General features: G+C 55.9%; 2 protein-coding genes across 11 annotated transcripts in view; both read left to right on the top strand.

The window, feature by feature from the left end:
* The first annotated feature begins 778 nt into the window (after positions 1–778).
* On the top strand, positions 779–20,393 carry LOC101172714 (syntaxin-binding protein 5). 8 transcript variants are annotated; one of them, XM_023951272.1, is made up of 29 exons: positions 780–1,167; positions 2,324–2,421; positions 3,473–3,554; positions 3,672–3,772; positions 4,002–4,136; positions 5,533–5,596; positions 6,153–6,236; positions 9,290–9,413; positions 9,485–9,563; positions 9,758–9,912; positions 11,279–11,351; positions 12,127–12,274; positions 12,354–12,421; positions 12,502–12,542; positions 12,692–12,906; positions 12,998–13,161; positions 13,229–13,354; positions 13,426–13,562; positions 15,215–15,277; positions 15,354–15,410; positions 15,489–15,536; positions 16,967–17,017; positions 17,157–17,279; positions 17,600–17,839; positions 18,115–18,472; positions 18,718–18,883; positions 18,956–19,067; positions 19,489–19,709; positions 19,782–20,393. In XM_023951272.1, exons 1-29 carry the CDS (start codon positions 1,042–1,044, stop codon positions 19,821–19,823), a joined length of 3,501 nt encoding a protein of 1,166 aa, XP_023807040.1. In that variant the 5' UTR covers positions 780–1,041; the 3' UTR covers positions 19,824–20,393. The 8 variants fall into 8 exon arrangements, with proteins under 8 accessions (XP_023807039.1, XP_023807040.1, XP_023807043.1 ...); XM_023951271.1 differs by having other exon boundaries at positions 779–1,167; positions 15,354–15,536; XM_023951275.1 differs by lacking the exon at positions 17,157–17,279.
* Positions 20,394–20,709: 316 nt separating this feature from the next.
* LOC101171228 (SAM and SH3 domain-containing protein 1-like) overlaps positions 20,710–24,805 on the top strand; it is a 36,579-nt gene continuing 32,483 nt past the window's right edge. For 2 of the 3 annotated variants that reach the window (XM_023951280.1, XM_023951279.1), the window contains exon 1: positions 20,710–21,430. In XM_023951280.1, the coding sequence (XP_023807048.1) occupies positions 20,981–21,430 (450 nt within the window). In that variant the 5' untranslated portion in view covers positions 20,710–20,980. The remainder of the gene's footprint in view (positions 21,431–24,805) is intronic. The other variant, XM_023951282.1, reaches the window with a different exon arrangement.

Genomic DNA, 24,805 nt, shown 5'->3' with positions numbered 1-24,805 from the left:
GGCGACAGAACCGAACAGAACCGTGGAAGTTCCTGCATGAAAGTTTCACTCAGACTGTGACAAACACACCGGAATGTGTGAAAAGAAACGGCCACAGTCGTGTTCTGTTTAGAATAATTATAGTTCCATCTTTTTCCTGCAAGACTCGTTCATAAATGCATGTTCCTCATGTTCTCCAAAGGTTCCAGGCTGGTTGGTGACTTCCGGGGGAACGGTTCTTTTGTAGAATTATTTATAATGCATCATATGACAAACAATTTCCTTTTTGTCGTTCACTTCATAGATTGGAAGCAGCCTGGAAATATTTAGTTGATCGACTTAATAATAATGATAATAATAATAATAATGATAATGATAATAATAATAATGATGATGATATTAATAATAATAATAATAATAATGATATTAATAATAATAGTTTTCTGTCTCAGCATTGTTGCAACAGGATCCTATTTATTTCAGTTTGACGGAACCATCAAACGTCTTCTAGGTTAAAAATTCATTTCTAAAGTTTAATTTTGAAAAGTTTGAATTTTTAATGAATTTTTCTCTAGAATGTTGACACTTCTCTACTTTCTAGTTTCTGCTCTTTTAATGTTTTGCTGCCATAAACGTTTTTAAAATCCCGGTTTCGTTAAGATCCCGGTTCCCGCCCCTCAGACCGGTAACTGCAGGTTCGGTTCGGAGAGCAGCTCCCTGCAGTTGAACGGACCCGCTCGGGTCTCGGTGACGTTTATCTGCGCGGTCACCGAGTGACGCGTAGCCTCCAGCAGCCGTGCATCCGGGAGAGCGCAGTGCGCAGCCGCAGTGGCCGCCGCAGTTTCCGTAGCCCGCTCGCGCCCCGCTGAGCTCTGAGCGAACGATTCCGCGAGCAGAAGGCCGACATGCGGGCCTAACGGCGGGAAGGGAGCCGCTGGTCGCTGCTGGAGCCCCGGCCGCTGCGGGGAGTGCGTTGGCGGCCGCCGCGTGACATGTCTGACGTCACCAGGAAGCCCCTGCGTTGTTCCTGCTAACGAGCTGCCCCCCTCCCGGCGAACCAGCATGAAGAAGTTCAACATTCGGAAGGTGCTGGACGGCTTCACGGCGGCGGCCGCCCCCCCTGCTCCGCCGCGGGAGGTCGACGCCGTCCCGGAGAGCCTCCAGTCGGAGCTGTTTCAGCTGTGCAAGGTGGGCAGGAGCGGCGCGCGACGGCGTGCGCGCGCGCCCTTATATTATTGCTCAGAGTCTGATCGATCAGATTGATTGGAGTGATCGGCTTCCTGCTCTGCTCCCGCGGTAATCCCGCATAATCCCAGCAGACGCAGAAGAGCTCCGTAATCTGGACTAACGCGGGTCTGGTCACGTGATGTGGACCAGACCTGACCGGGGTCCAGACTCGGAAGTGAGGAAGATGAAGAGGCTCCTCCCCCTCAGAATTAAGCAGGCGCTGCCGCTGGTGCATCTTCATCCTGGGGGGTGGGGTGGGGGGCTGCTGTTGATTTCCTGATAGGTTAGAACGTGTGCCCCCCCCCCCCTACAGGTCAGGTGCCTCCACCTGTTACACACCTGCAGCTGCAGCCGTCTGCAGGAACAGCGCAGGCGGCTGCAGAAAGCAGACGCAGAAACTGCACTTCCTGTGTGAAGGCTGAGAGCCGACGATGATGAGGGCTGATGAAGAACCGCGGCAGGTCTGGAGGACGACACTTGCAGCTTCCTGAAGCGGTTCCAGACCCAAACACCTGAAGGTACCTGCTGGAGAGACGGCCCGAGCCGCAGGAAACGGCCGGGCCGAGCGCCGCTTTTCAGAATAAAAGACGAAGAATAAAACGCAGAAGGAGGAACGTTTGTTCAGGTGAGGAACATCCACGTGTGAGCAGAACCTCAGGAAGGAACCCAGGAACCACGTCAGGAGCAGAACCAGAGCCAAGAGGAAGACGTTCTAGTGACCCGTCTGTCAGGACGGCTGCAGAACATGGAGAACCTCCAACCGGATCTGAACGATCTGGGTCCTGAACTGGTTTGGTCTAAACGGACCGAAGGGGAAATCTAGATCTAATCCAGATTCTTTCATGAAAACAGATGGAGGTTTTTCTACTGAACAGAAGAGAAACTGCTTTAAAGGAGACGGTTCTGAGGTTCTGCTGAGGAACCAGAATGTCTGAGAACCTGAAGGTTCTGGTTTAGACTCACAGACCGTTCCTTCTCCTTCTTCTCTCCTAACTTGATTCTCCTTCCTGTTTTCACCAGACTTCTTTTTCAAAGTGGATCTTGTTTTCAGGAGAATCCAGTTTTAGTTTTAGTCTGGAAGTGTTCTGATCCAGAACTGTCTCTCTCTCTCCTGCAGACCGTGCGTCACGGTTTTCCGTATCGGCCGTCCTCCATGGCCTTTGACCCCGTGCAGAAAATCCTGGCGGTCGGGACTCAGACTGGATCTCTGAGGCTGTATCCTTTCCTCCAGCTGGGGGCGGAGCTAAGGGATGTTTTTTCTACTCGCTTCCTGGTCCTGCAGGCACGCACACGTGCACACACACGTGCACGCGGCAGAGTTCCTGGAGTCGCCTTACAGGAAGGTTGTTGTTCAACATTCCAACCGGAGAAACGGTCTGCGGCGCGGAGGCCGACTTCCTCTGTTGCAGACGCAGCTCTACCCCCCACCCCCACCCCCCAGTCTGTGCCGGAAACACCATTACGCATACAAACGCACACACACACACACACACACATACACACACACACAGACACAAACACACAAATACACAAACACATACAAACGCACACACACATACATGCACACAAACACACACAGACACCTACACACACATACAAACGCACACACACACAAACACACACAGACACACACACACACAGTCAGGCGGTCGGCGTTTCTGTCAACAGCGCCGTTGTTGCTCCTCACCGTCTGGCGCTCAGTGATTGGTCTGTGTTTATACTGGAGCCGCTCCTCCTGGGGGGGGGGGGGTCTATCAGCTGCTGCTGTTTGTTTTTAGAGGGGGGGTGGGGCACGGAGACGTCGGGGAAGCTGCTGCAGATCAGGGTGGCCATGGGGGGGTTAGGGGGTCAGGTGATGATGGCAGGTCTTAGTCACATGTTCAGATGACGGCGACCTTCATGGCTGACGGTTTTCTGAGGGGGAGGGGGGAGGGTTCTGCTGACCCCCCCCCCCCAGCAGACGGAAGCAGATCTTTGATAAAGATCTGAGGCTCGACTGTTATTTCCTGCTCAGCATCACATGATTGGAGGGGGGGGCAGACTTAAATGTAAATATCTGACATTTCTGGAACCAAAGGTCAAGAGGTCACGAGGGATTCTGGGAATCCTGAGCCCTGCTTTCACCGTCTGCCGTTGTGCCGTTGAGCAGAAGTGTCTCCTGCGTCTGCAGACACAGATGCGCTGTCTGCGTCTGCCATGGCGTCTGCACTGAAGCGTGAGGCCGCCTCCACGACGCCCGTCCCACTTTCCTTGACTCCGACCACAGCTTTGGCCGCGCCGGCGTGGAGTGTTACTGTCAGCACGAGAGCGGCGCCGCAGTCATCCAGCTGCAGTTCCTCGTCAACGAGGTGGGTTCTGCTTCTCGGTGACACCAGAACTTCTGGTTTGGTTCTGAGCTGGATACAGCCGTGTTGACACCGGCCCCCCCTCAGACACTCAGAACCAGCGCATGTCTTCCTCCACAGGGGGCGCTGGTGAGTGCCTTAGCGGACGATACCATTCACCTGTGGAACCTGAGGCAGAAAATTCCCGCCATCCTGCACTCTTTGAAGTTCAACAGGGAGAGGTAGGTGGGAACCCCCCCGCCCCCCAAACCACCCCCCCTTCACCTCTGACCTCCGCTGCCGCCGCCATCCGTCACGTTTACCCAGCATCCATCTGTCAGAGAGGAACCTGCTTTCCGCTCGGTCCGGCTGCTTGAGCGCGACGCGTCCAATGTCAGCCAGTGGGCGCTCCCTCCAGGCGGATGTGGGCGGGGCCTCTGGTGAAACCTGACGCCTCCTGGTCTCTTGCAGGATCACCTACTGCCACCTGCCCTTCCAGAGCAAGTGGCTGTACGTGGGCACAGAGAGGGGCAACATCCACATCGTCAACGTGGAGTCCTTCTCGCTGTCCGGTTACGTCATCATGTGGAACAAAGCCATCGAACTGTGAGTGTTTCCACCGCGGGGGGGTCAAATGGGATCAACCGTTGGGGTGGGGGTCCACGCTGGAAGCTTTCCTCCTGGAGCGCCGCGGCCGCTTAGAGGTGGAGAGCGTCCGCTGTCTGACTGCTGCACGCCGGACGCCGCGGCGCCCGGGCATGTGGGCCGTGCTAAACGGCGATTCTTCCGCTCACTGGACTGTGGTGGCGGTGTCCATCCGCTCCTGACCTTTTCTTTCTCAGCATATTCCCATGAGAGAAAGACGTGGGAGAATCCCAGCCGAACACGAACCGCAGTGTTCTCCTTCGTGGTCAGGTTTCAAACGCCATCACTACCAAATCAGAGGCCCTGATTGGTCAAAGTTCCGCTGCATTCAGTGGCCGCTCGTTTTCTGCACAAAACCCCAAACGCTCGTAGAAACGTGCGTAGCTACGCGTGAACGGGAGTTCTGATGGCGCACGTACGTGTTTTTACATCCTTTGTGTGGCTTTCTGTTACGACACGATTGTGTTCATGTTTCCGTGGAATAAACCTGCTGGACCTCAATCCAGACGCTGTTACACATTACCTCTATATTTATCTCTCTTTGAAACGATTTGATGTTTGTGGGTTCGATTAGCTTCCTGCCTCGGACAGATCGATCTGGTTGGATGTAGGAACATCAATTTATTGATTAAGTCGATTGATCGTTTCATTTCTATTACATTCTGACCAAATCTCTGTGAAAAAGATGTTTATTTACTAATAAAAGCGTATTAATCATTGCCACAAACATGTTTTAAAGGTAAATGTTCAAAGACAAATGTAAAGACTGCTCAGAGTTAAAGTCCCACTCTGAATTCCATCTAGATTCGTTTCTAAATGTCCTTCATGAGAAAAATGCTGCCAGAAGACGTTCAAACCCCCAAACAGCCTCTTCTCCCTCTCACCTCCTTCAAGCTGCTCTTCATGCTTTCAGGCAGAACAGCAGCCTGTTTCAGAGACAAACCTCTCCTTAAACCACATTTGTGATTCGTCCGATCAGAGCATCTCTGCTGCGCAGACGCCTGCAGGCGGCGGCGGATGGTTGTCGACGCCCACAGACCTAACAGCCGCCAGGGGGCCGCAGCTGAGCGCAGGAACTGCGTCAGCAGAGCCGCCGTCTGACCGCAGCAACACCTTTCTGAGGCCGACCTCCACTTCCTGCTTGGTTGCCATGGAGATTCTGTCTCCTCTCTCTAATTTGTAGCAGATGTGAGGCTTCAGCGTCTGTCATGAGCTTCAATGCTGTACAACTGAGACACACACACACACTGACACCGACACCCACACACACACACTGACGCACACACACACACTGACACACACACACCAACACACAGGCTGTTTTCTCATGTTTACGCTGCGTGTTATTCTGTCACAGATCCACCAAGACCCACCCAGGACCCGTGGTGCACATCAGTGATAACCCCATGGATGAGGGAAAGGTAACCACGGCAACAGCATTCTCTTCTTCTCATGCTACCTGAGCGGCAGGTCACATGTCAGTGTGGGTTCAGGTGAGGGTGAGTCTGTCTGTGCGTCAGACGTATGCCAGGCTTGATCAGGACCCCCCCACCCCTTGGTCACATGATAACACCCACCAGGAAGCACTACGTGTTGCAGTTCCTCAAACGACCACTGGAGGCTGGCTGCAGAAGGAATCTGTCTCCGTTTTCAAACCTGCTGCCGCCCCTCGGTTACTGCTGTCTGTGTGGATCTGTGTCGCCATAGCAACAGGGAAAGGAAAACCGTCGGAAAGGGAGGAAAAGCTTTTTACCCAGAAGAAAGCTGCTGTTTTACCCAGCATCCATCTGTCTGTCTGTCAGCCGCCGCCCCTTTTTGTTTGCTCAGCCCAGAGACTCCAGGCTGGGAGACCTGAAGCTTCTCTGCCACTCAGTCTGTGTTTGAAAACATTTGATTCTGACCCGGTTTGCAGAAAGGTTTGTTCTGGAGCGTGACGGTCTGACGGGTCTCTGAAGCTCACAGCTCTTTCTGTCTCAGCTCCTGATCGGCTTCGAGTGCGGGGTTGTGGTTCTGTGGGACCTCAAGTCCAAAAAGGCCGACTGTCGCTACAGCTATGATGAGGTGAGTCTGGGTCACTTCCTGCAGACCAACGCCGCCTCCTTAACGTCTCCTCGCAGAACCGGAGAGACGGAAATGAAGCCGCTGAATGTGGAAACTTCCAGAGGTGCTCCTCTTCCTCCTCCTCTTCCTTCTTCTCATCCTCCTCCTCTTCCTCCTCCTCTTCCTTCTTCTCATCCTCCTCCTCTTCCTCCTCCTCCTTCTCCTCCTTCTCCTCCTCCTCCTTTTCCTCTTCCTCTTCCGTCTCCTCCTTCTCCTCCTCCTCTTCCTCCTCCTCCTCTCCCTCCTCATCTTCCTCCTACTCCTCTTCCTCCTTCTCATCCTCCTCCTCTTCCTCCTCCTCTTTCTTCTTCTCATCCTCCTCCTCTTCCTCCTCCTCCTTCTCCTCCTTCTCCTCCTCCTCCTCCTTTTCCTCTTCCTCTTCCGTCTCCTCCTTCTCCTCCTCCTCTTCTTCCTCCTTCTCCTCCTCCTTTTCATCTTCCTCTTCCTCCTCCTTCTCCTCCTCCTTTTCATCTTCCTCTTCCTCCTCCTCCTCCTCCTATTCCTCCTCATTCTCCTCCTCCTCATTCTCCTCCTCCTACTCCTCTTCCTCCTCCTCACCCTCCTCGTCCTCCTCCTATTCCTCCTCCTCTTCCTTCTTTTCATCCTCCTCCTCTTCCTCCTCCTCTTCCTTCTTTTCATCCTCCTCCTCTTCCTCCTCCTCTTCCTTCTTCTCATCCTCCTCCTCTTCCTCCTCCTCTTCCTTCTTCTCATCCTCCTCCTCTTCCTCCTCTTCCTCCTCCTCCTTCTCCTCCTCCTTTTCATCTTCCTCTTCCTCCTCCTTCTCCTCCTCCTCCTTTTCCTCTTCCTCTTCCTCCTCCTCTTCCTCCTCTCCCTCCTCATCTTCCTCCTACTCCTCTTCCTCCTTCTCATCCTCCTCCTCTTCCTCCTCCTCTTCCTTCTTCTCATCCTCCTCCTCTTCCTCCTCCTCTTCCTTCTTCTCATCCTCCTCCTCTTCCTCCTCCTCCTTCTCCTCCTTCTCCTCCTCCTCCTCCTTTTCCTCTTCCTCTTCCTCCTCCTCTTCCTCCTCTCCCTCCTCATCTTCCTCCTACTCCTCTTCCTCCTTCTCATCCTCCTCCTCTTCCTCCTCCTCTTCCTTCTTCTCATCCTCCTCCTCTTCCTCCTCCTCTTCCTTCTTCTCATCCTCCTCCTCTTCCTCCTCCTCCGTCTCCTCCTTCTCCTCCTCCTCTTCCTCCTCCTCCTCTCCCTCCTCATCTTCCTCCTACTCCTCTTCCTCCTTCTCATCCTCCTCCTCTTCCTCCTCCTCTTCCTTCTTCTCATCCTCCTCCTCTTCCTCCTCCTCCTTCTCCTCCTTCTCCTCCTCCTCCTCCTTTTCCTCTTCCTCTTCCGTCTCCTCCTTCTCCTCCTCCTCTTCCTCCTCCTTCTCCTCCTCCTTTTCATCTTCCTCTTCCTCCTCCTTCTCCTCCTCCTTTTCATCTTCCTCTTCCTCCTCCTCCTCCTCCTATTCCTCCTCATTCTCCTCCTCCTCATTCTCCTCCTCCTACTCCTCTTCCTCCTCCTCACCCTCCTCGTCCTCCTCCTATTCCTCCTCCTCTTCCTTCTTCTCATCCTCCTCCTCTTCCTCCTCCTCTTCCTTCTTTTCATCCTCCTCCTCTTCCTCCTCCTCTTCCTTCTTCTCATCCTCCTCCTCTTCCTCCTCCTCTTCCTTCTTCTCATCCTCCTCCTCTTCCTCCTCTTCCTCCTCCTCCTTCTCCTCCTCCTTTTCATCTTCCTCTTCCTCCTCCTTCTCCTCCTCCTCCTTTTCCTCTTCCTCTTCCTCCTCCTCTTCCTCCTCTCCCTCCTCATCTTCCTCCTACTCCTCTTCCTCCTTCTCATCCTCCTCCTCTTCCTCCTCCTCTTCTTTCTTCTCATCCTCCTCCTCTTCCTCCTCCTCTTCCTTCTTCTCATCCTCCTCCTCTTCCTCCTCCTCTTCCTTCTTCTCATCCTTCTTCTCATCCTCCTCCTCTTCCTCCTCCTCCTTCTCCTCCTTCTCCTCCTCCTCCTCCTTTTCCTCTTCCTCTTCCGTCTCCTCCTTCTCCTCCTCCTCTTCTTCCTCCTTCTCCTCCTCCTTTTCATCTTCCTCTTCCTCCTCCTTCTCCTCCTCCTTTTCATCTTCCTCTTCCTCCTCCTCCTCCTCCTCGTCCTCCTCCTCATCCTCCTCGTCCTCCTCCTCGTCCTCCTATTCCTCCTCTTCCTCCTTCTTTTCATTGGAAAGTTGAACGGAAGAGCAGTTTTGTTGCAGACGAACGACACGCCTCTTTCACCTGAACGCTGACTCAGCAGAAACACCTGTTTGGTGCTTCTTGAACCATGGAGCGTTACCAGCTGTAAGTGGGCGGGGCTATCAGGTACAGATCATATCTGAGTTAGATCTTATCTTTAGGGGAGGATTTGTTGCCATGGCGATTTATAATCAGAGTCTCCATGTCACGTGGGTTTGGTTCTTGGACCTGTGCTGTTCCACTGGCTCCCTCTGGGGCCTCCCAATGAGTGGGACCCCCCCATGGCAACCACTCTCGCCAATCACATTGTCGAAAGGCCACACCCCTCCCACTAAAAATGTCAAACGTTTTGAACTTTGGACGTGGGGGCCAGCAGACTCCGCCTACTTTTACTGAAAAAAAACAGAGGATTATCAAGAAGAAGTTAAATAAAGGGATCCGATCCAGAACGGTTCTTCTGACCAATAGAATGACTGAGGAACAGCTGTTTGACGTCTACTGAATTCTGGATACTTGGAGCCACTTCCTGTTTGGAACACCAGGGGGGCGGAGCTACTCAGTCCAGTTCTCTTGTACAGTCAATGGGGCATCTGTACAAATGCTTCACAGTTACACAGATGACATTAGGGTTTATCCTAGAGGTTCCACGCAGTCCGAGTTTGATCCATTTGTCTAGATTTGAGCAGACGTGTCTCCCTGTCCTCTGGAAGGTTCTCTGGTCGTTTCGTGGTCGTGGTTCCTTTCCGTTCTGGTCGTGTTTGGTGCTAAGCCTCCTCCGTGTCTGCGTCCTCTCAGGCCATCCACTCCATCGCCTGGCACCACGAGGGGAAGCAGTTCGTGTGCAGCCACTCCGACGGCACGCTGACCACGTGGAACATCCGGACGCCGGCCAAACCCGTACTCACCGTTACGCCACACGGTAGGAGCGGCGCCGCCGTTGCATGCTGCAGATGCGCAGACGGCTGAGCGTTTGTGTGCAACTGCCAACAGGGAAGCAGCCAAAGGACGGAAAAAAGCCAGAACCCTGCAAGCCCATCCTGAAGGTGGAGTACAAAACCACGAGAGCCGGGTGAGTGTGACCCCCCCCCCCAGCTGAAAGCTGCCTTTGCTGCCGGAGCCTCCAACCAGTGAGCCGCTCCTGGTTTAGTAGCAGGACAGACCTCCTTTAGCTTAGCACAGATCTGTATGCAGTTTTTATACTTAACGTTAAGTAGCCCCCCCTTGTAAAGAGGCCGCCATGGTCTATGTGTGTGCCGGCCTCAGGGACCCCTTCATGGTGCTGTCTGGGGGGCTGTCCTACGACACGGTGGGGAGGAGAGCCTGTCTCACCGTCATGCACGGGAAGAGCACCACCGTCCTGGAGATGGACTTCCCCATCGTGGATTTCCTGACGCTCTGTGAAACTCCGTATCCAAACGGTGAGCCTCCACCGCCTTCCTTCACCGCGCCTCCTCCACCGCGTTCATTCACCGCCCTCCTCCGCCGCGCCTCCTCCGCCGCCCTCCTTCACCGCGCCTCCTCCGCCGCGCCTTCTCCGCCGCCTCCTCTGCCGCGCCTCCTCTTCCGTGCTTCCTTCACCGCGGCTCCTCCGCCGCCCTCCATCACCGCGCCTCCTCCGCCGCCCTCCTTCACCGCGCCTCCTCCTCCGTGCTTCCTTCACCGCGCCTCCTCCGCCGCCCTCCTTCACCGCGCCTCCTCCGCCGCCCACCTTCACTGCGCCTCCTCCTCCGTGCTTTCTTCACCGCGCCTCCTCCGCCGCCCTCCTTCACCGCGCCTCCTCCGCCGCCCTCCTTCGCCGCGCCTCCTCCGCCGCGCCTTCTCCGCCGCCTCCTCTGCCGCGCCTCCTCCGCCGCGCCTCCTCTTCCGTGCTTCCTTCACCGCGCCTCCTCCGCCGCCCTCCTTCACCGCCGCCCTCCTTCACCGCTCCTCCGCCGCGCCTCCTCCTCCGTGCTTCCTTCACCGCGCCTCCTCCGTCGCCCTCCTTCACCGCGCCTCCTCCGCCGCCCTCCTTCACCACGCCTCCTCCGCCGCCCTCCTCCGCCGCCCTCCTCCGCCGCGCCTCCTCCGCCGCCCTCCTTCACCGCGCCTCCTCCGCCGCCCTCCTCCGCCGCGCCTCCTCCGCCGCCCTCCTTCGCCGCGCCTCCTCCGCCGCGCCTTCTCCGCCGCCTCCTCTGCCGCGCCTCCTCCGCCGCGCCTCCTCTTCCGTGCTTCCTTCACCGCGCCTCCTCCGCCGCCCTCCTTCACCGCCGCCCTCCTTCACCGCTCCTCCGCCGCGCTTCCTCCTCCGTGCTTCCTTCACCGCGCCTCCTTCGTCGCCCTCCTTCACCGCGCCTCCTCCGCCGCCCTCCTTCACCACGCCTCCTCCGCCGCCCTCCTCCGCCGCCCTCATCCGCCGCGCCTCCTCCGCCGCCCTCCTTCACCGCGCCTCCTCCGCCACGCCTTCTCCGCCGCCTCCTCTGCCTCGCCTCCTCCGCCGCGCCTCCTCTTCCGTGCTTCCTTCACCGCGCCTCCTCCGCCGCCCTCCTTCACCGCCGCCCTCCTTCACCGCTCCTCCGCCGCGCCTCCTCCTCCGTGCTTCCTTCACCGCGCCTCCTCCGCCGCCCTCCTTCACCGCGCCTCCTCCGCCGCCCTCCTCTGCCGCGCCTCCTCCGCCGCCCTCCTTCACCGCGCCTCCTCCGCCGCCCTCCTCTGCCGCGCCTCCTCCGCCGCCCTCCTTCACCGCGCCTCCTTCAGGCCTAACCGTGCTGCGTCTGACTTCCTGACTGACTTCCTGCCGCCCCGCAGACTTCCAGGAACCGTACGCCGTGGTGGTCCTCCTCCAGAGGGACTTGGTAGTGATCGACCTCGGACAGATCGGGTAATTATGAATCTTGGGAGGGGGGGGGGGGCTGATTTGGGTGTTGGTGACAAACATCCTGTTTCCTGGTTTCTTCAATCAGACTGATGTTCTAATGGCTTCGTCAGCATTCACCCACTTTATTTAAAAAACTACAAAAAGTTGTTTTTATAAGAACCCCCCCCCCCCCCCACACACACACACACACACACACACACACCCCACCCCACGGGGCATCAGGAATGAATTTTCAGGGACTAAACTGATTCTGCAGCTTCAAGCCTGAGTTTGGATGTAATGTTCATCATAAAAACCAAAAACAGTCATGATTTCTTCTCCTGAAGAAGATCTTCTACCTGTTCTGAGTCACTGTTCTTCATGCTGAGCTGCATCCCAGGAACCCTGTGCCCACTGTGAGGCACGGAGGTGGAAGCGTCATGGTTTGGGAGGGCTTTACTACAAAAGAACCAGGATGACTGAATCCATGTGTGGAGAGATTTTGGACAAAATCTCCTCTCATCAGTGAGAACATCGAGGATGTAACCCGTCTGGATCTTCCAGCACCCCCGTGATCCCAAACACATCGCCATGGCAACCCAGAGGAGTGCTACAGATTCCTTAGAAATCAATGTGGTTTCCTGGCTTCTGTCTCTAACAGTTGAAGTTCTGATGAACTTCACAGACCAAACTGGGCTGAACTCAGACCTGAGCAGCTCCTCTGTGAGAAAGCGAGGCAGACGCTGCTGAGCAAACAGCCGATGTCACCGGTTTGACCCCCAGAACTCCATCCCCGCAGGTACCCGCTGTTTGAGAGTCCGTACCCGCTGAACATCCACGAGTCTCCGGTGACCTGCTGCGAGTACTTCGCTGACTGTCCGAGCGAACTCATTCCGGCTTTGTACTCGGTGGGCAGCCGGCAGAAGAGACAAGGCTACAGCAAGAAGGTAAGCTCCTCCCCCTTCATTCTGCCAGGTCAGCTGACCTCCTGCAGCCAGCTGACCGACTGAACCTGCTATGTTACAGGAATGGCCCATCAGTGGGGGGAACTGGGGGCAAGGCACTCAGAGTTACCCAGAGATCATCATCACGGGGTGGGGGTCATCGCACAGGAACATCCTCGGTCCATCCCATAGTTTTATGCTCCTTTAATGGTTTTCTGTCCCCCCCGCAGACACGCTGACGGCTCAGTGAAGTTCTGGGATGCCTCTGCATGTAAGTGTGAGAGCAGCAGGAGGTTCATGGAGGAGGTCCGGCCTCAGATCCAAACCTCAGATCCACCCATGTTCTAATGTCTGAGGAGAACCCACACCCTGTCTGATGGCGTGGCTCCGCCCACACCTGAACCCCTCCTCTCGTTGAAGTGATGCTCCAGGTGCTCTACAAGCTGAAGACTGCCAAAGTGTTCGAGAAGGCTCGCTGTAAGGAGGAGAAGGCCGACGCCGTGGACGAAGACCCCCTCGCCATCCAGACCCTCTTCTGGTGTCCCGACAGCCGGATGCTCTGCGTGGCGGGGGTGTCTGCTCACCTCATCGTCTACAGGTTCAGCAAACAGGAAGTGACCGCCGATGTCGTTCAGGTGAGCGGCTCTTCAAAGCAGAACCAAGAGATGAGGGCGGGGGTCATCCAGGAGGGGGGGTCCCACTGAGAACTTCTGCTCTGGTGTTCAGCTGCTGGAGGTGCGCATGCTGAGCGAGAGGAGCGGCGTGGACGCTCCCGATCCAGGAGGAGATCAGACCCCCACCGCGCCTCCACCCTCCACCCCGCAGGACGGCGACGCCCCACCGGCGCCGCCGGCAGGCTGCAGCGAAGGAGCCCGGGACCCCGTCCTGCAGTACGGATGTTCCTGCTGAAGCCCCCCCTGCCTGTGCGCCTCCTCACGCAGCTCCTGTGCTCCTCAGGGTCCGGAGCTCCGCCCTCAAGCAGTCTCCGGGCTACCAGGTGGAGCTGGTCATCCAGCTGCTGTGGGTGAGCGGGGAGCCCCCCCAGCAGGTCACCAGCCTGGCCCTCAACTCCTCCTATGGCCTGTAAGTGTTCAGGGCTGCTCCCGCCCCCGCCTGCCCGCTCCACACCTGACGAGCGTGAATGACCCCCCCAGGGTGGTGTTCGGGAACAGCGAGGGTCTGGCGGTGGTGGACTACTTCCAGAAGACTCTGATTCTCAGCATGAGCGTGTCGGAGCTGCACGTCCCGGCGGAGCTGCGCTCGCCGCGGAAATCCCAGCATCCCTCTGGAGGTGAGCACCCCCCCACACACACACATACCTCACCTGAATCCACCCGCTTACATCCTCTGAGGAACACCTCATGAAGCTCCCCGGCCAAGCTCCGCCCCCTGCAGCGGCGCCCGTCCCTCAGCAGGGGGGGGGGGCTGTCTGTCCGGTGGGACAGATGCCGGGTTGTCGGCAGGAAGCTGCTTGGGGGGCACAGACGTGGCATTTTCAGGTAGGTGAGCTGACATCAGGCCCACCAGGTGAGGTTTAGAGGCTCAGCTGTCTGTGCGGGGGGGCTGTCCTTCGTGGTCCTGTCCGGGGGGGGTCTGTCCCATGAGTGAAACAGAAATCCTGCAGATCCTTTGCCTTCAGCTGCGCCTCACTTCTCAGTTTTGAGTTTTTTTCTGAGCTTCTCTTTCCTTTTCCTCTTTGATCTCTGGCAGCGTTTTCAATCCTTCATTTTTTTTTTCTCATCTCTGCTTTCCGCCTCTTTCAGCTCGTATGAAGGAGCAAACACTCGTTTATTTCTGCCGTTTCTCAGGAAGTTCATCTCCTGCAGCAGGTTTCTGCTGAAGCCCCCCCTTTCCGCTAGAACAGCAGCTGATGAGGTTCTGGGTCCGGATCATTGGCTGCATGGAGGGTTGAACTGTAGTCCGTCACGGATCTGCAGGTTTGGTCTGAAATGTTTGTCATAGAAACACTTCATCTGTGAGACGGACGGTAAAGACGGAATCTGGAAAACCGCTTTGATGTTGAAAGGAGTTTTTGTAAATTGGAGCACAAAATCATTTTTGATCTTCTCAGAACTCAAGATTTCTGTTCCTCGCAGACCCACTGGTTACCTGTGATGTCCCCTGGTCACAGAGGTTACCATGGTAACGGACAGCAGCGTCTGGGATTTAAACCCTGCAGAGCTCCAAAACGTTCTGCAGAGACGGATGATCCAGAGGAGGATTGGGAGAAGGTCATGTGATCAGATGAACGCCACTCGCCATGGCACTGCCACTGTTAAGCACGGGGGTGGAAGCATCATAGATTTGTGGGTTTGGACAGAAACCTCCTTCCATCAGAAGGAAGCCTGTCTGGGTCTCCCAGCAGGACAAAGATCCCAAACACATCACCATGGCAACCAAGGAGAGGCTACATAAAAAGTGCTCTAGCCAGACTCTGAGGATTGGGGGGGGGGGGGGGGGGGGGCTGAGGAGTTTCCTTGAGGAGCATCACAGACCAGGCTCAGCAGAACCTGCAGGCTCGGCGCCGGATCCCGTCTGTGAAGCTTCAGTTTGTTCTGTTTGCTGGTTTTCATTTCCAGTCATGTCTCTTTCTTTCTGTCCGTCTCTCTGCTTGGTTAAGCCCCCCCGTCTGCTTCGTCTTACATATCCAGACTTTCTAGCTTCTATTCTCAGTCTGTGAAAAAGCTGCGCTCGCCTCACTTCAGTAAGTTCTGTCGGACCTCCTCCCCCTCCCCCCGTCCCCAAGACTCCCCGCTGTTCAACCCCCCATCCCTCGAAACCTGAAGATTGTCTTCCAGCTTTGCTGCTCCCGTTTTGACAGACTCTAGAGACTTTGACACGTCTTGTTTGGTGGCCCCGCCCCCTCGTAGCTCGCCCTCCACCTTCCGCTTCAGGTGTTCTGCAGGACGCCCTTTGACCTTTGCTGCTGTTTCTGATCCACAGCTCTCTGCGACTCCAACGAAGGGACGAACAACCTGGACGATCGCTGCAAGTCCCCCACCTCAGGTAAGCCCCCCGTCCTCCAAAATAAAGTGCCTCTTATTTTGTGCCGGTTTTTCAAAGGAAATGATGGTTCACTCAGGACCCACCTCCCCCTGCAACTCAGACGACGAGCCAAAGCAGAAGTTCATAGAGAAGGGTACTGTGTGTTTCAGTGATCAGTCACCCCCCCCCCACAGGAAAGCCTCTAAAGCTTTTATTTTGAAACCTCTTCCAGTGAAGTTCAAAAGCAGGCGCTTTTCCAAGACGGTTGCCAATGACTTTGGTACTGTATCTGCCCGCTCGTCTGAATGGCGGCGCTCTAACCCCGCTGGCCAATCACGGACTCTCACTAATCACAGATTTTCGGGGTTTGATGCTGCTTTGTGTGAAACGAATCCTGATTCTCTCTGAGTTGCATGACAGGACGTCCTGCAGATCTCTGTCCTCAGAGGCTTTTTGCTTGGATGTCTCGGCAGCACTAACCCATGCAGCTCTGTGGTTGTGGATCCAGCTTCGTGGTTTCAGGGCTTTCCCGCTTCTCTGCTGCTGTTTCTGCTCCGTCTGGACCTGAAGGCCCGGCTGTCGCGCTGCTGCTGCTTCGGTTCGGTTCTCTTTCAGCGTTTGAGGCTGCAGAGGACAACTTTTGGGGATTTCTTTCTGGATAATTCTGTCTGAGCAGTGAAAGGCTCTGGAGGAAGCGGGTGGATGATGTCACGCGTGTTGGAGAACACTTCAAAAGTCTGAAGCTGCAGAGAGACGGATGAAAACCAAACAAAAGTCCAATCTGTGTTTTGTTAAAAGAAAAACCAGGAAATGAAACATTTCTTGAAAAAACAGTTCAAGCCTTTTGGATTGGAAGGACAATAAGAATGTTCTGACCCGCTAAAAGCAAAATAGAACCTGCAGGTTGCAGGTGTAAACACCTGTAAACACCTGCAACCGGACCAACCATTGACTGTATCTGAGAGCTGGACTGAGTGGCCCCGCCCCCTGGCGTTCCAAACAGAAGGTGGCTCCAAGATGCCAAACTCCCACAGACGTCTACAGAACAAAAACAGCTCTTCCTGATTCTGTTGGTCAGCAGAACCGTTCTGGATCCGATGCCTTTGTTTCACTGTTTTGCTGTAGTTCAAGCTATAAACTGACCAATGAAATGGGCCAGTAAAAGAAGGCGGAGCCTACTGGCCCCCACATCCAACGTTTGACAGATTTTGTGACAGTGGTTGCCATAGAAACGACACGGACCAGTTACTGCTTACTGACCACGTCTGGCTCCAACATGGCGGCCTCAGTATTCTGAGAAGACTGATGTTGTGGTTGGAGCCGAAGAAAACCATTTTCTGTGTGGGGGAGTCACTCACCAGTTATCTGATAGGGTCGATGGGGCGAACGGGGACGGCTGTTTGCTCTGCAGCGCCCCCTGCTGGTTGTGTCTGCTGCATGACTGCGGCGCTGCAGACTCAGAAGAACGCCGTTTCTTAGACGCCCCACGGACGCACAGATCCAACGTCTGCCCGTGTTTCACTGCTCAGCCCATTTTGAAACTCCTCCTCCTCAATAGTTGTCCACCAGCAGGACCCCCTCCTCTAAACCCCAGCCCCTCTAACCCCTGACCCCGCCCCCACCCACCAATCAATGAAGGGATGAATGTGAGCTGATTGAGCAGCAGCTGACAGATCTTCTTTAAAAACAGGGTTTTTGTTTCTGTTGCAGCCAAATTTTCGCGGAGAATTAGCTCATCCAATGAGCAAAAGCTGGACCACGGTAAGCCACGCCCCCTCCCCGAGCAGCTCCTTCCTCCTCAGGTGTCCGTGCGGGTTTGCAGCTGGGAACAGCTGCTTCAGGTGGAGTTTTGGGTGTCGTCCTGCGTGAGGTCACAGCTGTGTGTTTGCCCCGGACGCAGAGCTCAGGTCCAAAGCCCGGCTCGCCTCCAGGAGGTGCTGCTACTCTGTCAAAGCCGGCAAGAGGGACCCCCAGAGGCGGCTGAAGGAAGACGTGTGTCGAACCCTGTCTGACCCCAACCCCTGTGAGTGGACCCCCGTGGTCTGCCTTGGGGTCTGCCGTGGGATAATCCGCACTAACCGCCATCAGGGGGGCTTGCAAAGCGGGTTCCGTCAGACTAACCCCCCTGTTTCCTGATCTCGGAGGAACTTCCTGTTGACGCTCCTCGGTTAAAATCTGGCTTTTCCCGTTACCTGTCTGACCTCATGATGAACTGGGCCCCGGTGTTTGCCCCGCCCCCTCTTATCATCTCTGGTGTTTCAGCGGACACAGTTGAAGTCTCAGAAACGTAATCATGCTGCAGGCGCGGCCCCGCCCGTCATCGTTTCCTCATTCTCCCCCCAGATGCCAAGGACGGCTCGTTCAGCCGCTCCCGCAGCTCCAGCGTGACCAGCATCGACCGCGAGTCTCCAGAGGTCCTCTCCTCCTTCCACTTCTGCGAGACCCTCCCCAGGAAGTGGGACGGCGGGCTCAGCCCCTGCCTGATGGTGGGGGCCTCCCAGGGCTCCGTGATGATGCTCTCGCTGACGCTGCCCCCTGCTGGAGACCAGAGGCTGCTGCAGCCCGTCAGCCTCGCCTGCTGTGGTGAGAAGCCCCGCCCAGCTCCCATTTCCCCATTCCCCATGGGGGGGTCTAATAGTTTGCAGAACAAATGAAGACGTTTTTATGAATGAATCAATAAAGAAGCCCAGGTTTTCCTTCTCCAAACATGTCTTTCCTGAAGTCTTCATTTGTTCTCACACCACCATTGCCCCCCCCCCCCCCCCCCCCCCCCCCCCCCCCCCCCCCCCCACCAGGTGCATACAGGTAACCTGCTGACATGCTAAGACACCCGTTTCACCACAATCTTTTCCTTTCAGGCAGCCTGAACAGACTCAGGGGGGGCATTCTGACCATGGCTCTGCTGGACTCCACCGGGGCTCTGCTGCCCCCCCCGTTCGAACCGTGGTGCGACCCGAGCGCCTCGGATGAGGAGAAGGAGAAGCTGCGGAGGCGCAGGCCGGCGTCCCCGCCGGCGCCACAGGGAGGCCAGGACGCGCAGTTCGCTGTGTTGTGTTCGGATAAACAGGTCAAGGTGGTTTCCATGGCAACGCAGAGCTGCGTGCACAAACACAGCATCACAGAGGCCTCATTCGTGCTCAGGGCCGATGTCGTGCACGTGGCCGGAGCGTCCTGCGTCGCCTGTTTCTGCGCCAACGGGCACATCATGGCCTTCAGGTAGGACCCGCTGGATCTAGAACAAGTGATTGGTTTCCATAGCAACAGCAACAGCATCGACTCAAACTGAAGCTAATCTGGATTTGACTGAATGTCTGGTTTGTTTCTGTGTGGAGTTCTGCCATGAAAGGAGATGAAATGAGGGTTTCACTCTTCCTGCATCTCCTCTCTGGATCGAGGACAGATTCTGTCTCTGCTGCCCCCTTGTGGTTAGAAAGTGAAGTGTGGATCTGCTCTCCTCCCAGTCTGCCCAGCCTGCGGCCGCTGCTGGACGTCAACTACCTGCCGCTGACGGACATGCGGATCGCCAGAACCTTCTGCTTCTCCAACCAGGGCCAGGCTCTGTACCTCACCTCCCCCACCGAGATCCAGAGGATCTCCTACATCCAGGAGACCTGCGACAACCTGCAGGTCAGACTCGGAGGCCGGACGCTCCGCTCAGCCTGTGTCTTCCTCATCTGATCTCATCCTCCTCCTCCTCAGGAGATGCTCAGTGAGCTCTTCACCCCCGTGGACACGCCTGAAGCTCCAAACAGAGGTTTCTTCAAAGGCCTTTTTGGGGGCGGGGCTCAGTCTTTGGACAGGGAGGACCTCTGTAAGTCCCCCCCCTCTCAATCTGACTGTGAGGTCACATTTTCCGCTTCTGCAGCCGTCTTCATCCTAGCAGGATGTGACATCAACAAACCCCGCCTCTCCTAAAAAGGAGGCGGGTCAGTGATGTCGTCAGCGGGGGGCACCTGTCAGAACCAGTTTGGTTTTAAAGCGGTTTCTTTGCTACTTCATTTGGCCTTTCTTAAGGGCTGGAGTGGGCGGAGCCTCTTCCTGAAGGTTTCTCTGATATTCTAAAATCCATTTGATCTCTGAAGGTTTCTTTTCCCGCTGCACGCAGCAGCGCCTCCTGCTGGTTGGATGTATTTGTGATGATTCCAGCTGCTGGCGTTTGGGGACGATGACGGCGGCGCCGTCTGGTTTCCCGCTGGAGCTTCACTGCCTTCACATTTTGCTTCCTTGTCCAGTCGGTGAAGTGGCTGCTGGGAAGGCGTCCCGGAGCCTGGCCCAGCACATCCCCGGCCCGGGAGGCATGGAGGGCATGAAGGGCGCGGCGTCGGGCGTGGTGGGGGACCTGGCCCGCGCCAGAGTCGCCCTGGATGAGCGAGGGCAGAAGCTGGGCGAGCTGGAGGAGAGAACGGCGGCCATGATGTCCAGCGCGGAGTCCTTCTCCAAACACGCGCACGACGTAAGGCCTTTCCTGAAGCTCCTCCTGTGCCGCGGCGTCCTGTGGTTCTGACTTCACCCCTTTTCCCTGCAGATGATGCTGAAGTACAAAGACAAGAAGTGGTACCAGCTCTGACGGGGGCTGTGGTTCTGGTTCAGAGTTCTCCCTCAGGACAGCAGGTCTGACAGCGGGCGTCCCTCTCCACGCCCGCGGCCTCAACGCCGGGTCGCCTCATCTGACCGCTGTCTGGTTCTGAAGGAGGCGGATCTGCTCTTGATCAGGTCCAAAGACAAACGCAGGAGAACGTCTGACGCAGAACGTTTCTGCAGGAACCCGTCCCTCTGGAGCGGTTCCCTCGCTCCTCAGAGGCCACGCCTCCTGGTGGCCGCAGACGATGGTGGAGCGTCCCTCGCCGTCCTATTTATTCCTGTTAGAAGGAGATGAAGACACTGTGGTGACGGGCATTGACATTAAACAACAAAGACCCCCCCATGAAGAGTTTACAGAGTTAATACACTGGACCCCCCCCCGCACTAAGGTCACGATGAGGATAAATGTCTATTTTTGTTGCAGTTTGAAGCTTGATGTGAAGAATCTGATTTAAGAAAAGGTTTCTGTCTTCAGACCCCCCCCCCCGTTTCATGTCGTGACCCTCAGTTGTTTTTTGGCAGATTTATTTTTTATTAAATCTTCTTTTCTCTTGTACCGGCAGACTTTGGTTTGTTAGAAAGAAAAAACCCTTTCAGCATAAAAGCCTCTTTATTTTGAAGAAATAGACGGGGCCCTCAGATGGGACACAGCTGACCGGGATGGGGGGGGGGTCGTTTTTCAGCGGAGTTTTGAGAACCTGCTGGACGTTCCACCGCTTTGATCTGTCGCGCTGATCCCGCGTCAACCCGGTGACGTGGGCGCGCGCCTCTCTGTGAACGGTCCGTTTGTTCTCAGACTGTCCGGCAGGTGTCGCTCGCGGCGCAGCACCGGCTCAGAGCGGCGGCGGGGGGGGGGCACTGTGATGCGCCTCGCGCCGCAGACGGAACTTCAACGGGGGACGGGGGGGTCGGCGGCTCCGCAGCGCCTCTGATTCGGATGAAGGTTCGGCGCGTTGGGACGGACCAGCGGATTGTTCCGTCCTCTGACTGAGACTTCCGAACCGGAACAAGAGTTTTCGTCCGAACTTCGCTGAAGGCTGAGAGTCGTCCGAGCCCCCCGCCCCCCCGCAGCCATGCGCGGGGCTGAGGCTGAGCGTGTCCGAACCCGCTGCAGGTGAACCGGACCGCGGGTTCCCGGCAAAGATGAGCCACGGTCCGGGTCTGGTTCTGCAGTGGCTGGACCAGCTGCGGCTGGCCCAGTATGTGGAGTCCTTCCTGGATAACGGCTACGATGACCTGGAGGTCTGCAAGCAGATCGGGGATCCGGACCTGGACGCGATCGGAGTCCGGATCCAGTACCACCGACACCGGCTGCTGGCGGCAGTGGAGGCGCTGAGAGCCGCGGACAGGCGGAGGGCGCCCGGTTTCTACTTCACTTTGGAGCCGCTGGACGCCTCCACCTGTCTGCGCGCGCAGAGGTCAGGCGCGCGGGTCACCGGCGCGCACCGGGCGTCCTGTCCGGGAAACCACGACCTGAGGTTCTCAGACTGCAACGACTTTGTGACGTATCCCAAGCTGAAGCTGAAGGTTCTGATCCGGGATAAACTGGCCAAAGACGGGATAAACCTGGGACAAGCACCTTACACCCGCCAGGTAGTAGACCCCCCCCCCCCCCCCCAACACACACACACACACGCTTCATTCCGTTTTCTGACTTTGCTGCTTCGCCTCTGTTCCTCCTGACGTACAGAGATTCCTTCCTCCATGTTTTTGTTTGTATTGAACGACTATGGACGCATGAGGTGCAGGAACGTGATAAAGTTACAGGAGGAGTTCTGTTCAGGTTCCTCAGTGAACCGGAACCCCCCCCATACTCCTCCTTTGTTGCGTTTAGAGAAACATTCCCACATGAAGGTTTTCCTGTTAAAGGAGTTTATGAGAACCTGCTGCAGAACCAGAACCAGCAGCCTATTTGGACCCAGGAATTCTTTTCTTCATCTTTCTAGCTTCTACTAAACCCGTAGAAAGTATTTGCTCCCTTCACTTTTTTATTTTAGTTATTTTAATGAGACCCCCCCCCATGAGAGCAGTCGGCCCGTGATCCATCCTAGATCAGCTTTGTTCTTCGGTTCTGGTTCATAAAGGTCCGGCCTGGACCTTCACATGACGTCTGCGTGTCAAACAGCGTCTGCACGTTAAACGGTGTCTTCGCGCCACGTGGCATCTGCATATCAAGTGGCGTCAGGGGGCGTCTGCGCTCAGTTGGCCTCTGCGCGTGATGCGGCGTCTGTGCATCAGGAGCTCGGTTGGTAAAGTGGAAGGCTGCCACGCAGGAATCCAAGGTTCGATTCCCGGTGGGGAATTAACACTGGTAATGGGGTATTTACCATATCAGTGGCGAGCAATTAACATCACCCAGTGAGGGCCCTTGGGCAAGATCCTTAACGCCACTGCCTGCAGAGCGCAGCTCGTCTGCAGCTCACCACTCCCCCAGGGGATGGGTCAAATGCAGAGAACAAATGTGTGGGACTTTCTTTCTCCTTCAGGGTGGTCTTCTCTGTGGGTGTGTGATTCCAGCAGAGATCCAGACGATCCCGTCCTGCTGCTTCTCTGGTTCCCCTAATGGGATCAGGAGGACTGAGCTCCTTCAGGTCCGACTGCAGGACAGACGGCTTTGGTTTCAGTGACGCAGAGCGAACCGTCTGCTGGAAGACACCAGACCGTCTTCAGCAGGCCGCTGGGGGGATTCAGACGTGGGCCAGCAGACTGGGTCTGCTCCATCATCAGGACCACCCATGGTCCGTAGCAGAGAACTGGACTGTGGATGTAGAAACCCCCCCTACCTGTTGTCACGCCCCCACCTCCCCTGAAAGCTTCTTCAGTAGATATTCTGTGTGTAATCTATTGATGTGCATCTGGACTCATAGTTTCTCTTTTAAAGGACGGGGTTATTTTCAGTGGGGGGGGGGGGCAGTCAGATAAGCCTGTAGTGCCTCAGCGCGGGGGGGGGGGGCACTCAGGTTCAATTAGAGTGACTTGAGCTTGTTGAGCTTCATGCTTCACACACGTTTTAATGTCAGATTTATCGGAGGGGGGGGGGTCTCGTGCACAGCTCCATATTATGAGCCTGGGGAGGGGGGGGGGGGGGGGGTCTGTTTTTTGGTCCTCACTCAGCATAAGCCTGAAGATCCACCTGTGAGAGTGTAATCCCCTGATCTGGAGGCCGGGGGGATTAAAGGGTCACAGTTTGTGCGGGACGCCATGATATTAAAGATCTCTGCCCCCCCGCCGTGTGTGTGGGTGATGTGTGTGTGTGTGGGGGGGGGGCTACGGCATTCCTGCATTTCTCCTTTCTGCATCCGTCTGCGCACGAGTCCAGCTGTGGCGCTGCTTCAGACAGAGGTGGGGGGAGGGTAAGGAGGGGGGAGACCGCTTTTATTTATGACCCATTTTAGACCCCCCCCCCATGAATTTCTCATGGCTGCCTAACAGCAGGTGTGCTTCTGACATGAGTGGCTGTGCTGCAGCGGCTTCTCTCTGCGCCTTCTGTGGCTTCGTAGTCGCCCTGCTGCCTCCATTTCCCACAATTCCCTTTTCCGTCTGATACGTTTATAGTAGAAATTAGTTCCTCCACTTGGGTTGATTTGAAGGGAAAAAGCAGCAGATCAGCAGCTGTTGGAGGAAACGTCAGATGTAACCCGATCCACCTCTAGAGGCCCCGCCTCCACCTCCAGAGGCCCCGCCTCCACATCCAGAGGCCCCGCCTCCACCACCTGACCCACCCTGATGGACGTCAGCCGAAACAGAGTTCTGCACCTCTGTGGGGCCACGGCGCTGATGGGGGTGGGGGATGGTTCTTGGCTGGTTATAACAGAAGTGCTGCCGTGCCCCCCCCCCCCCCCCCCCCCCCCATATCAATCATTCATGGCTTCTGTTTGAGCTCCAAATGGGTCAGAGAAAGAAAAGACAAAAGGTTCATGCTTCTTCAGGAACGTTCCCGTCCATCAGACCATCAGGTTCTGCCATGGACATTATCTGAGGACTGGAAAGAGTGGCCCCTCCTCCCATGGCGTTCCAAACAGGAAGTGGCTCAAAGAAGCCAAATTCCCACAGGCGTGATGAACAGCTGTTCCTCTATTGGTCAGAAGAACCGTTCTGGATCGGATGCCTTTCTCTAACATCTTTTTGATAATCCTCATTTTTTTCAGGATATTTTTCTGTTATTTTTAGTTATTCCAGTTCTAAACTGACCAATCAGATGCCCGAGTAAAAGTAGGAGGAGCCTGCTGGCCCCCATGTCCACCGCTCAAAACATTGGACAGATTTCCTTGTGGCCCACTTTCAAGTGGTGGGGGTGAGGCCTTCCAACAAGCTCATTCCTGATTGGTGAGAGTGGTTGCCATAGAAACGATGACTCCGACTGACCAGAACCAATCACAGCTTACTGATAATGTCTGGCTCCAACATGGCGGCGTTTGAATTGGCTTCATGTGGTTGGATCTGGAACAAACCATTTTCTATGTTGGGGGGGCACAATCATCCAATCTAGTACTTTGATTCACTCAATGGATTCTACCTGAGCTGGGGAGGGACAAATCCGACATCCTATCTGTGAGGGCCCCCCCACACACACACTCACAGACGTGGACGTTAAGACAATAGTGCCTTTGTGATCTGTGTCCTGATTGGCCGATCACAGATGCTTGTTTTCCTTCTTTAGACAAATGAGGGCGGGGCCATGACACCTGTCTGCAGGTGTTCCTAGACCCTGACCCTGAGGAGACTTGACGGGATCTACAGGAACCCCCCCGCTCTGACAGCTCTTTGAAAGTCGACAACACTGTTTGTCAGCTGGCGTCTGCAGAAAAGTGCTGGGCCCCCTGGGAGGAATGATGGGATTGTTCACTTCACTGCAGCCCCCCCCATGTTGGAACCATTAGGGGGGTGTTGTGTTATCAGCTGAAAGAATCGGGGCAAACCTGCTCTCTGCTGCTCCGCAGAAGAAGCAATGCCCCTCGTTAAATATTG

Source organism: Oryzias latipes, chromosome 22 (assembly GCF_002234675.1).
Source record: "Oryzias latipes chromosome 22, ASM223467v1".
Taxonomy (NCBI): Eukaryota; Metazoa; Chordata; class Actinopteri; order Beloniformes; family Adrianichthyidae; genus Oryzias; species Oryzias latipes.
The sequence above is the reverse complement of the archived record's forward strand: the minus strand, read 5'-3'. Positions and strand labels throughout refer to the sequence as shown.

What these genes read in the sequence shown, in the direction of transcription:
- LOC101172714 (XM_023951271.1), top strand. Translation starts at nt 1,042, where the DNA reads ATGAAGAAGTTCAACATTCGGAAGGTGCTGGACGGCTTCACGGCGGCG. An exon ending in TTGAAGTTCAACAGGGAGAG is followed by an intron (nt 3,773 to 4,001) that starts GTAGGTGGGAAC and finishes GGTCTCTTGCAG; the next exon opens with GATCACCTACTGCCACCTGC. An exon ending in TGACCGCCGATGTCGTTCAG is followed by an intron (nt 12,907 to 12,997) that starts GTGAGCGGCTCT and finishes TCTGGTGTTCAG; the next exon opens with CTGCTGGAGGTGCGCATGCT.